The sequence below is a fragment of the Gobio gobio genome (assembly GCF_949357685.1).
Source record: "Gobio gobio genome assembly, chromosome: 17".
Classification (NCBI taxonomy): Eukaryota; Metazoa; Chordata; class Actinopteri; order Cypriniformes; family Gobionidae; genus Gobio; species Gobio gobio.
The window spans coordinates 47,185,912-47,199,360 of record NC_137110.1 but is presented as its reverse complement, the minus strand read 5'-3'; the positions used below and the strand labels follow the sequence as shown (position 1 = coordinate 47,199,360).

General features: G+C 37.6%; 1 protein-coding gene across 1 annotated transcript in view; it reads right to left on the bottom strand.

The window, feature by feature from the left end:
* The window catches only part of plxna1b (plexin A1b), a 165,978-nt gene that overhangs the window by 39,359 nt on the left and 113,170 nt on the right, over positions 1-13,449 (bottom strand). Inside the window, exons 11-14 of the mRNA XM_079840050.1 lie at positions 5,367-5,463; positions 3,730-3,920; positions 1,953-2,104; positions 349-484 (exon numbers count right to left, since the gene is read on the bottom strand). Coding sequence (XP_079696176.1) covers positions 349-484; positions 1,953-2,104; positions 3,730-3,920; positions 5,367-5,463 — 576 coding nt within the window. The remainder of the gene's footprint in view (positions 1-348; positions 485-1,952; positions 2,105-3,729; positions 3,921-5,366; positions 5,464-13,449) is intronic.

Below are 13,449 nucleotides of genomic sequence, written 5' to 3'. Positions count from 1 at the left end.
TCATAATTATTGCATAAATATTCATTATAAATCAAAAAATTATCTCAAAACACCAAAAAAGAAAAGAAAAAATATTATTGAACAAAAATATTTTTCATTGATTTTACTCATCTTTTTTATCTTAATCCCGCCCTCCGGGTCATTTTTGACCCAAAGGTCCTGAGTGTGACCCATAAATGAAGAACCCCAGAGGGTTAAGTTAGAAAGTGACTGCAGCAAACAGACGTCACTGCATTTCAATGAGAGACGGTGATGTTACGAGTTAAAGATGCACCGATATTAAAATGATGACCTATAAGGACCGTTCACACCAAGGACGATAACGATAAAGCAAGGAACACACCAAACCGACGCCGACCAACTAGTAGCGACGAAAGCAGACTGCAGAGTTGGCTCACGTCGGCAGCGCCTGGGTCCAAAGTTGCCCTGACACACCAAGCAGACGCTCAACATCCGACGGCCAAATAGCACGTCCGTTCTGCGCCTGCGTAAGAGTAAAAAGCTTTCCGTACCAGCTGGTGGTAGTCGTCTGTTTTCGTTATTCAAAGCGGGAAACCGGAAGAGCTACCCTGTATACCCTATATAAACAAAGCACCTCAATTTTGCTCACCACATACAGTCACTTCTGTTTGTTTTTATCGCTAGCAGAACAGCCAATCAGAATGATCAGATGGCCCGACTGACCGACAAGCGCCGACGCCGATTCAACATGTCGAATCGGCTAAAAAATAGCCGACGAGGACCAACGTCAGCCGACAAACTTAGTTGGCCGACGCACGAAAACTGGCTTGGTGTGTTCAAGGCTTAAGGATAACAATAAAGATATAGTTCTAATAATCGTTCTAAATAGAAAAGAATATCAGTTCACACCACAACTATAACTATAACAGCACAGAGAAATTATATCATTAGAATCACTTTCAGAATGATTTTTTCCAGCTGATGAATGATAAAAACATTGACAGCCAATCAGAATCCATCCTGCTTTAATGAGCTCGAACATTTAAATAGACAGACAACATAAACTGCAGCATTTGCTTATAATAAACAGAACGATATCATGCATTGATGTGGACGCTAATATAGTTATCGTTATAGTTAAAGGGGCTATATGCAACTTTTTCCCCAAAATAAACGTAACAATAGCCTTTTTATTTGACCATTTAAGACTCAAACATCTCCTGATGAGCATACTGACACCTTGTCCGCTCACAGTGGGTGCACCTATAAGCCTGTATCCTATTTTTCCTATTTTCTGGCGGGTCGGTTTTTCCCGCGCTGTCTGCGGATGTGACGTCACCACCGCTGCGAGAGCGAGCAGAAAATAAGAGCAGTTCTATTTTTTGGCCACAGGTGTCAGTCGCGAGTTTAAATTTCAGAAAAACGCATATAGCCCCTTTAAGCTCTGCAAAAGTTTCAAAGATCAAAGTGCAGATAAATGGAGTTATTCTCTCCCAAAAGTAAGAAGCGATTCTGAACTGTAATTCAGTAATTCCAGTCTCACTTCCTGCTGAACCTTATTAACCTGCAAATAATTTGCATAATGCCATCCCATTGGCTGCCGACGAACAGCGTCTCCTTTGCCCCGCCCTCAATCACTGTAGTTTTAGCTGAGACTGGAAGAGTTTGGTTCGTGTTGTTCATGTGGAGAAGACGCTGTTTTCTGCTGCCAAAGCAAATCCACTTTGATGAGATTGATACGGTAAAACCCACGCCAGATTCAGATATGATAATGAGCGTTTGATTGCAGACCAATCACAACAGACCGAGCCATCTGACCAATCAGAGCAAAGCAGCTCTCAGAAAGGCAGGGTTTAGAGAGACTGAATTCTTGATCGAACCGTTTCAGAGCTGATGCTGCTTTAAAATAACATTAGGAACTTTTAAAGTAGCATAACAGGCACTTTAAATTGAATTGTAACACAGAAACTGTGTCTGTATCAGAGACTCACTGCTCAGCGCTGACGTATTCCTCCTCGATGGGCTGACAGGCCACTTTCCCGATCCGCACGCCGTTCTGGATGTCTTTGAACTGAAGGCCCAGATTCTCTCCGCTGATGGTCAGTCTGGTCCCGCCCTGCCGTGGACCGGTCTCAGGAAACAACTGGACCAGGACAGATCAACAGAAGAACATAAATGGGCTAATTCTTAAAAAGCAATAGTTTGGTGAAGAGCATCAGATCCCAGTTCATCTGCGGCCAAACGGCGCAGGAGACAAACACAAACATCACGCGGAGAGCGAAACGAGAAGCGCAGAAGCAAACAGTAATTGGTTTCAGAGGGACTGCTTTAATTTGACATTCACACATTTTTACAGATAGACGGATGAAGATACGAAAGCGCAGCTTGAGAGAGTAAAGCAGAAGAGCAGAGAATAGGTGTACATCTTCTGAACAGATGGCTCTCAAAAGCGCCTATGGTGTGCTAATAATCCATGTGATAAATTCATTCTTCTCCAAATTAAATTAACACCTAATCTAATAAGTAGAAGACGACAGCGGCGCCGCACAGAACGAGCGAGCGCATGAGAAATCGAATGACGAGAACAAAGGAGGAGTTTAATTAACACGAGGGGATGTAAATTTAGTAAGTAGACGTTCTAAAAGTTACATTTAATATTCCTCTGGCAGGACAATTTGGAAGTCGAAAAGAAAATGTACTTCGAGAGAAACAGAGAGAGAGAGAGAGAGAGAGAGAGAACATCAATAACTAAGTCCAGAAAGAAGAAAACTGTCCCTCATCAGCACCTGTACATCCTCTGTGTGGAGCCAGGCATGATTTCAGGAGTTCGACAAGCATGTGATCAGCTGATGACAAAAATAATTGTACTCCTTATCCAATATGACTATGATAATAATAATTAAAAAAATAATAATAATAAAAATGCAGTAGTTTATAATATTTACTGGGTTTTTTATTTATTTAAAAATAAAATATTTTGAATAATATATATAATTAACAATAATAATAATAAATATGATGTTATTATTAATCAAAATAACATTTTTTATTGACTTTTATCAAATAAAAAAATATTTAAATATGTAATCAATAAACATTATTGCAATAATACTGTACTGTAAATTATTTTTTATAATTAATCATTAATAACAATACTAATAATACTTTTATTTAAAGAATAATATATAATAATAAGTATTAATAATATTAATTTGAATTATAATAAGCAATAGTAATGTTTACATAAAAATGTAAATTAAATATTTTGATTATTATTAAAAACAATCAATAACAATAATAACAATTATTATTGTTATTAATTTACATTCATAAAATAAAAAAATATTTAATCAATAAACAATTATTGCAATAATACTATTGTAGTACTGTAAATTTAAAAGAAGTCTATAATTAAATTTAATTATTTTATTTAAAGAATAACAGTCCAATTATAATACTAACATTTAATTATTTTGTTGCTTTCAAACATTAAAACAGAGTTTTTATTTAGTTGGAACCCACATGGAGATCATAAAAAGTCTTTTTTAATGCTTTAATGATCTAATGTTTGAAAGCAATGAAAATAAGACAAAGATGGAGCAGCATTTGATGCTACAGTATCCCTGCATTAAATAAATGTATTTTATAAATGCTTTTGAAAACTGAAAATGTCTCCTTGGATATACGCAATTCACGTCATCCTTCTGAGGCTGGGAAATCTGTATAAATACCTGAAAACCCCTGTCCCTGGTTTGTTGTGTAACTGACCTTGGTGATGCGCGGGTGCGTGCAGCGGCTGTTGCCGGCGGTGGCGTGCATCCATGTGTTCTCCGGCTGGGCACATTCCTGCCTCAGAGAGCACTTCTTGTCCTGAACGCACCAGCCGCACTCGAAACTGGGGTCGGCCTTCAGACACAGACCACAGCTCTCCCTCAACGCAGAACACTTGTACAGGTGAGCTGCAGAGGGGAAGATCATGGACAAACTGAACCTGTGAATCATCCAAAGCTCATGCTCAGGACGGAGCACATTCCAGATCGCTGCTCGGAAAAGTGCAACAGAACCGTACTTGGAAACTCCCGCAGAAAGACACAACTCAAAGCTTTTGGATGATATCCGGGAAAATGTTCAGAGAAAAACAGTGTAAAATTTTTTTTAATTCAAACAAAACAAACATATATTAGATTAAAATAAGTAAGTAAGTAAGTAAGTAAGTAAGTAAGTAAGTAAGTAAGTAAGTAAGTAAGTAAGTAAGTAAGTAAGTAAGTAAGTAAGTAAGTAAATAAATAAATAAATAGTAATAATAAAATAAATAAATTACATTAAAATAAATAAATATTAGATTGAAATGAATAAATAATGAAATAAATGTATTAATGTATTATTTTTTTTATTAAAATAAAGAGATTCAAGAAAATAATTATAATTAAATAAGAAAATAACTATTATATTAAAATGTATTAAAATTATGTTAAAATAATAAAATGAATGAACATTAAAATAAGTAAATATAGATTAAAAAATAAATAAATAAATAAAATTATATTAAATAATAAAACAATATAATATTAAAATAAATATATAAATTCATTAAAGCTGTCAAAATAAGATGATAAATATGATTAAAATAAATAAATATAGACTAAAATAAATAGATATATAAAATTATATTAATTAAGAAAGAATAAGAAAATAAACACATTAAAATAAATAAATAGGTATATAAATTAATTAAAATTACTTTAAAATAATTAAGTAAATAGAATATTAGATTAAAACAAATAAATAGATAAATAACGATATTAAAAAATAAGTACATAAATGAGAAAATGAATAAATAATAAGATTAAAATGAATAAAAATTTGATTAAATAGATTTAGATACATTTAAATTGAAATAATCAATCAATCAATCAATCGAACACTTCAGTGCTATAATGAGAAGAAAAACATGATCATTAACAATCTAATAATTAACCTACTAGAAACTAAAAATTTTCCAAATAATATTTAGACATTTTTTACATGTGGGTCATATGTGGGGGTCCGTGGCATCAACCCCTCCCAGCATCTATCCTCTATTTCTCTGAATGCTCTATTCTGAGCTTCGGTCAGTGGAACTGACGGTCAGGAGGAAGAGATATGAAATATCCCACATCTGACTATGAACCAACGGCAGCATGAGTTCAAAATTACACTAGCATTAACAATCAGTAATGAGCAGCAGAGGAATCATTTATTACAATATTGCACCTCCTTCTCCTGCTTACAAACTGTGAAAGCACACTTAATCACACGAGCCAAAGATGCTCTGAAACATTTATAAATGCTGCAACTCTCTGCAGCCTCCTGTGAAGGTTGCTAGGCTACCGGCTACAGCATACCGCAGCGGTTGCCATGGTTACCTTGTATGTTTTGAGGGTTGTCAATGATGAAGTTTTCATTCCACACCACAGACAGATCAACGGGGAGATCGCTGATGTCATTTCCGCTATATTCATACTGCAAACACAAAAACACAAATGAATGTAATGGGATTAAAACGTACATTAATAATTCAGATTTTTATATGAACAGTGTTCGACCATGCTAAACTGGCGAGGGTCACGCTTTAACATGTAAAGCAGCTCCTGAGGTCACATGGGACTGTTCTCGACCTCTACTCTGTTTTATTAATATGATATTATTTATTCAGGAGCCGCTGCATGTATAAAGGGTTTAGAGAACAATGTCCTTCTGAACTCGCGTCTTTGGTCACCCGGAGGAAAGGGCAGAAGAAACCAGCCCAAAAAACATCCGTCAGCGACTCCCATTAAAGTTTCACAGTCTGTTCTCCCACTGGACATCTTCTCAAGACAAACATCTTCTTTTATTTAACATAATTGTTGTTTGCTCATAATCCTGCAGGTCCAGAGAGCAGCTTCAGGTGTGTGTGTCTGTGTGTGTGCGTGTGTGTTTGTTTTGCTACAGAGAAATCAATGGTTTTGAAAATACAATGGTTTTAACATGCAACATCATTCACAGCCCATTTTATTTCCATAATGTCAGAAAGTAAATATGGTACATTTGTATTTTACATGAATTAGAGCTGCACAATTAATGGTAAAAATATTGGTGACCTCGATTCAAACACCCTACGATCGGATTCTTAGATGACAACGATTCGCCTGTTTCTATTAAACCTTTGACAAAATCACACAGATCTGTGTCGCGCTGCCGCTGATCCAGAGAGAGCAGTTATGGTATGAAACAGCTTCACAAACAGCCAGTTATTCTGTCTTACAAATATTTATATTATCACAGAGGTATTAGAATAAAAGTTTATAGTTCAGATATGTTTACTGAAGAGATCAAAATCACCTTTTGAACATAACTAACTGAATACATTGACACACCAGCAGGTGGCGAAAAGTGCCTGTTAAAAAATCTATTAATCATTGAATCATTCATTCAAGAGATTCGTTCAAAAACGCTGATTCATGCAGTACTGAAACAAGTGAAATCTTTGAGTCACTGAATCATTAATTTAAGAGATTTGTTCAAAAACGCTGATTCATCCAGGACTGAAACAAGAAGTCTTTGAGTGAGTCACTGAATCATTCATTCCAGAGATTTGTTCAAAAACACTGATTCATCCAGTACTGAAACAAGTGAAGCCTTTGAGTGAGTAACTGAATCATTCATTCAAGAGATTTGTTCAAAAACGCTGATTCATGCAGTACTGAAACAAGTGAAGTCTTTGAGTGAGTCACTGAATCATTCATACATTCCAGAGATTTGTTCAAAAACGCTGATTCATCCAGTACTGAAACAAGTGAAGTCTTTGAGTGAGTCACTGAATCATTCATTCCAGAGATTTGTTCAAAAACACTGATTCATCCATTACTGAAACAAGTGAAGCCTTTGAGTGAGTAACTGAATCATTCATTCAAGAGATTTGTTCAAAAACGCTGATTCATGCAGTACTGAAACAAGTGAAGTCTTTGAGTGAGTCACTGAATCATTAATTCCAAAGATTCGTTCAAAAACGCTGATTCATCCAGTACTGAAACAAGTGAAGTCTTTGACTGAGTCACTGAATCATTCATTCAAGAGATTTGTTCAAAAATGCAGATTCATCCAGTACTGAAACAAGTGAAGTCTTTGAGTGAGTCACTGAATCATTCATTCAAGAGATTTGTTCAAAAATGCAGATTCATCCAGTACTGAAACAAGTGAAGTCTTAGAGTGAGTCACTGAATCATTCATTCAACCAGAGTTTTTTTCTAATAATTCAGATTAACAAAACATTTGAAATAAACTGCAGCAATTAAGATTTTGTAAATGACATGCTATTTTGTTTAGTTGTCCATTCAGAATCCTGGTAGAATCGTGAGCTCTGTTTAAAACAAAAAATATCATGATTCTCAATTTATCCAGAATCGTGCAGCTCTAACATGAATCAAAATGAACACATTTATGTCACATTATGCTACACTTTATTCGATTTTCATATATGAAATCGTTTAATAATAATCTATTGTATATTTAATATAGAAAAATAAGGTTTGTAGTCACGACCTCCGTCATGGATGAGAGACTAGAGGAGAGGAGGAGGAATATTCATGTGTTGGTGATGGTGAAGTCAAACACACAGAGACATGGAGAGAGCGACAGAATAGAGATTAATGAAGGAGCACTACAGCGCTTCATCGAGAGCGGCAACACGGAAGAATAAATAAATCAAATGCTTCAGAGAGAGAGTGAGCGAGATTCGGTACCAGTCGTGCTCAGATAATTGCTTATTTTGAGAGCAGGCCTGCATTCAATTGTTAGAAAGCAAAGCCCACCACACACACACACACACACACACAACAGAGGCATCTAATCACATAGAAGCGATAACAGTGATACCTGTCTTATATAAAGCACACACTGTCATTCATTAATTCCATCTGCACTCGTGAGCCACAGATAATTAACCAAGCACTAATGATTTGGTCTCTCATTAGTTCAGAAATGAAACATGATTTATGGTCTGACCAAGAGCTCTGGTATTACATGTATGTTATGGTAATGGCTTCACCCTGCAGGCTCCAGACGTGTGATCGATTCATTTGGCGAGAGACTGACGTGTTTGAGCAGCCGGTTAACCTCTCACCGTCGTGGGAAGACGAGCGCTCGCCTAATTAAATAAACGAGAAATGACACGGCGAGGCTGAAGAGGACAGTGTGTTTGAGTGTGTGTGTGTGTGTGAGTGGCCTGTATCAGGTGACAATCACTGCAAAGAGTTTGATTTAATTTACTAATATACGTGTTCTATATAAAGAGAACACAGCAGAACACACACTTCCTATTTCCTCGTCTCACGATTATTACCGTTACCCAAAAAAAAAAAAAAAAAAAAAAATGATGTAAAAGTGAAAATGGGAATAATTAATTAATGCATGCACAAATATTGGCAGTGCATTAATAAATAAATACTGAAAGTGCATAAATAAATGCATAAATGTTTTAAAAAAAGTCATTTTCCAAAGATCCAAACAAAATATAACTATTTATGAACAACTGAAACTAAATAAAATGAAGTTAAAAAATGACTCCAAAAAGATATACAAATACAAACTAGCAAACTTTGTTTTAAAAAGCATAATGGGTCAAGTCATTGTCTGTGTGGGCCTGATCTTCTCAGCAGTGATCAGACGGTTGGCGGGTCAAGTCTCATGAAGGGTGTTGATTTAGTGGTGTTCGGCTGATGCTTTAATGATCTTGTCCTTCCTCTGACCCTGTCTATTGTGTCCTGGAGCAGGACCCTCGCTGTGGGAACATGTCTCAATCCCCCCGACGCAAATATAAGGTTCAATGGGGTTCTGTACAGAATCCTGGGGTTCTTGACTTCATTTTAAAGCCAAAATGGTTCTACATAAGGAGAAATGTCTTAAATGATTGCATAGTGATAAAGTATGTTTACAAGTTAACTAAAAATTAAACTATGAATACAATACATAAATCCATAAAATGATGGAACCCCTAAAGGTTCTATATATGAAGCGCCTGAAGAAACCCTTTAAGTTTCCATAGTGTTTAAGCTTCTAAGATTGCACAAATAAATAAATGTTCTCATATCAAACTCATCTCATTCAATCAGATTTGAAAGCCTTATTTGTTGCTTCTTCAAAGATATATACACAGAAAACGCAACAGAGATGAGCATAGAAAAAAAAATGTTGTAAATACTCTTATATTGCTGTTTCCACTGCTTGTGGCTTATTTTATCGTCTATACATCTGTTAAGATTGAAAGAATAATGCATCATTCAGATTTATCTTCATACAATAACTACCATTAATATAACAATTACTCTCAAGGCCCTTCCATATTCAGTTGTAAACTTTATTTCTCCAGAGTATTAATAATTTAAACCAGGTCTATATCTGCTGTCCCGACACTCGCGCACACTCTCACTCTTGCGCACACTCTCTCTCTCTCTCTCTCTCTCTCTCTCTCTCTCTCTCTTTCTCTGACACGCATTCACTCACTCACACACTCTCTCTTTCTCTCTCTGGAGCAGGTGCAGTGAGTTTCTAAAAGCCTCTTCTGCTCCTGAACGGCCCCCGGCTACTGTTCCTATCTCTCCTCTTCCTCTCTGGCTTCATTTTTCTTTACCGTAGTATCCATTACTGCGGTGTCGCTCTCACACTGTAATTAATCATCATTTTTTATCGGTGTCTCCTCTAATTGGTTCTCATCAGAACTCTGCTGCACCTCACACACACACACACACACACACACACACACTCCTGTCACCGTCATCAGCTGTACGAAAGCCACTCTACTCGTTTCTATTCTCCGTTCAGCCTGTTTTCTGACAGACTGAAAAAGCTTCATAAAGGAAGGTGAATTAAACACAATGACAGTCTGTGCGTCAGTCTTACGGTCTTCATAAAAAAACATGGAAATGCGATACTAAGCATGTTTAATGCAGCCATAGAAAGATGATATATATATATATATATATATATATATATATATATATATATATATATATATATATATATATATATATATATATATATATATATATATATATATATATATATATATATATATATATATATATATATATATATATATATATATATATATATATATATATATGTGTCTAGCCAAAAGTATTGGGACACCCCTCCAAATCATTGAATCACTTCCATGGCCACAGGTGTATAAATCAAGCACTAGGCATGCAGACGCTTCTACAAACATTTGTGAGAGAATGGGTCATTCGTGAAATTTCCTCACTACTAAATATTCCACGCTCCACTGTCAGTGGTATTATAACAAAGTGGAAGCAATTGGGAACAACAGCAACTCGGCCATGAAGTGATAGGCCACGTAAAATCACAGATCGGGGTCAGCGCATGCTGAGGCACACAGTGCGCAGAAGTCGCCTACTTTCTGCAGAGTCAAGAGCTACAGACCTCCAACCTTCGTGTGGCCTTCAGATTAGCTCAAGAACAGTGTGTAGAGCTTCATGGAATGGGTTTCCATGGCCGAGCAGCTCATCCAAGCCTTACATCACCAAGTGCAATGTAAAGCATCGGATGCAGTGGGGTAAAGCACGCCACCACTGGACTCTAGAGTAGAGGAGACGTGTTCTCTGGAGTGACCAATCACACTTCTCTGTCTGGCAACCCAATGGACGAGTCTGGGTTTGGCGGGCACCAGGAGAACGGTACTGACTGCATTGTGCCAAGTGTAAAGTTTGGTGGAGGGGGGATCATAGTGTGGGGTTGTTTTTCAGGGGTTGGGCTTGGCCCCTTAGTTCCATTGAAAGGAACTCTTAATGCTTCAGCATACCAAGACATTTTGGACAATTTCATGTTCCCAACTTTGTGGGAACAGTTTGGGGACGGCCTCTTCCTGTCCCAACATGACTGCGCTCCAGTGGCGTCATTCCATAAAGACATGGATGAGCGAGTTTAATGTGGAGGAACTTGAGTCCTGACCTCAACCCGATAGAACACCTTCAGAATGAATTAGAGCGGAGACTGAGAGCCAGGCCTCCTCGTCCAACATCAGTGCCTGACCTCACAAATACGCTTCTAGAAGAATGGTCAAAAATTTCCATAAACACACTCCTAAACCTGAAGAGTTGAAGCTGTTATAGCTGCAAAGGGCGGGCCAACTCTATAGTAAACCCTACGGATTAAGAATGGGATGTCATTAAAGTTTATGTGCATGTAAAGGCAGGCGTCCCAAAACTTTTGGCAATATAGTGTATATTCATAATACTACTCAGCAAGGATAGAAAAAATCAAAAGTGACAGTAAAGAAATGTACAAAGTTTTCTATTTCAAATAAAGACTGTTCTTTTGAACTTTGTTCTATTAGCACAAATGTATGTTTCCACAAACATATGAAGCAGCAAAACTGTTTTCAACATTGATGATAATCAGAAATGTTTCTTGAGCAGCCAATCAGCATATTAGAATGATTTCTGAAGGATCATGTGACACTGAAGACTGGAGTAATGATGCTGAAGAAAATTCAGCTTTGATCACAGGAATACATGACATTCTAACAATATATTCATATAGAAAACAGCTACTTTAAATTGTAATAATATCTCACTGTTTTTACTGTATTTTTGATCAAACAAATGCTGCCTTGCTGAGCCAAGAGTGTATATACTCAGCTCAGAAATAAATGTGTAATCATCTAGCTTGACAGGCCCTTCAAACCACATTTCCCATGAGCCTCTCTCTCTTCCTGCTGTCCGTGTGCAGCTGTATCCAGTCTGAGGAATGTCAGCTGTGGTTTTCCCATGCATCCGAGTGCCAGCTCACGATCACAGCTCTGGGCGTCTGGATGCGGTTCAGACGCCACGAGGAAGCAGGCTGACGAGGAGGAGTGTTTGTGTGACGCTGATGCAGTTTTTGGGTCAGTTCTGACCACTAGGGTGCAAGAAGAGCCTTCAGATGGAAACCACAATAACACAATACAACCGTATCGTCCAGAGAGAAACGCACAGCCAAATCCAGACAACAAGAAGAGCTTGTGTCCAAAAAACACACGCCCATCTAGACAGGCCTGACTGTTTATAATGCTCAAACTCGGGCCAAATAAGTTTCTGCTTTCAACTAATGGACAGCAGGACGAATCCTTCACCATCTGTGCCGCTTCAACAAAACAATGAGACAATGTGTGTGTGTGTGTGTGTGTGTGTGTGTGTGAGTGTTTGGATATAAATACTGTTCTCATCTGGCATTCTTTTTATTAGATCAATGCGCCAGTTATCAAGTATGTTTGTAACAATGTGTTCACATTTATCTTCCCACTCTGGATAAATAACCAGAACACACACACACACACACACACGCTCAACAGTAGATTAGCATTCTCATTATTGTATTGATCTGTTAAGACCCAGCACACGTTATCAGGCGTGTCACATCCGCTGGCGCGTCTGTATGAACATGCATGTGTCTGATATGATCATGTGACAGGAGCTCAGCTCATTGATTTAGACCATCGGATTCAGACTAACCTTCCATCAAGGTTTCAATCAATGCAGCACTGCTGATATTAATGTGAAGATTATATCAGCATACAGCAATGATGCGTTTCACTGCGAGCTATTCCATGCAAGGACGTGAATGCAAAGACTCAAGCAAGCTCAATTTCACATCACACAACTTCTGTAATGTTTTGGACCACAATTAAAGGCACAATACGTAGTTTTTGCTGCTAGAGGTCGTCTATTCAAAACAAAGGCGTAGCTTGATGACGGCAAGATTGAGCGTGGATTCATGGGCCGGTGGAAAAGAATCAGGACAGAAATCATGTTAATGGATGAGATTATTAATGTTACTGTAGTATGAAGCAGAGCAGGAGCGATTTTTAATGAGAGATGAACGCGAAATGTGGCTCAACAGCAGCAGAGCTTTTATTATGACACAGTTACCGCTTCCAGCATAACAATGATTTGTTTTCTGTGGATGAAAGTATCCAAACATTTGCTCATCTGTCTAATAAAACCATAGACTTTATCAAAATATGGATGTAGTGTCCGTGACGTCACCCATAGGATTCTGAAGAGCAGTTTTGAAGCGTAAAGTAGGGACGAGCTGGCCGTTGCCATCTTGGCAGCGCGTCACTCCCGGATAACAGAAAATGGGCAAAGAGGCGGGACGTGGGCGGAGCTGAGGTGATGTGATGACTAACAGACAGCAGATAAATGGCCATCCACCTGTCACTCAAAGTGGCCACGCCCTTAATTATGCTGAACTTTAAGGCTTTATATAATGTAAACAAATGAGTTATAAAAAAATTCAGTTTAAGTCACTTCCGTATTGGCTTCAAGAGAAACTGGGGGAGGTTGCCGCTTGAATAAAGCGCATAAAATATTAAAGCGTCTTTGGCGTTTCCATGATTTCTACAAAATAATCGAAGGAAATCGGAGGTATGATGTCATTGGCGATGCACGGACACGGTTCGTGTCCTGGTTA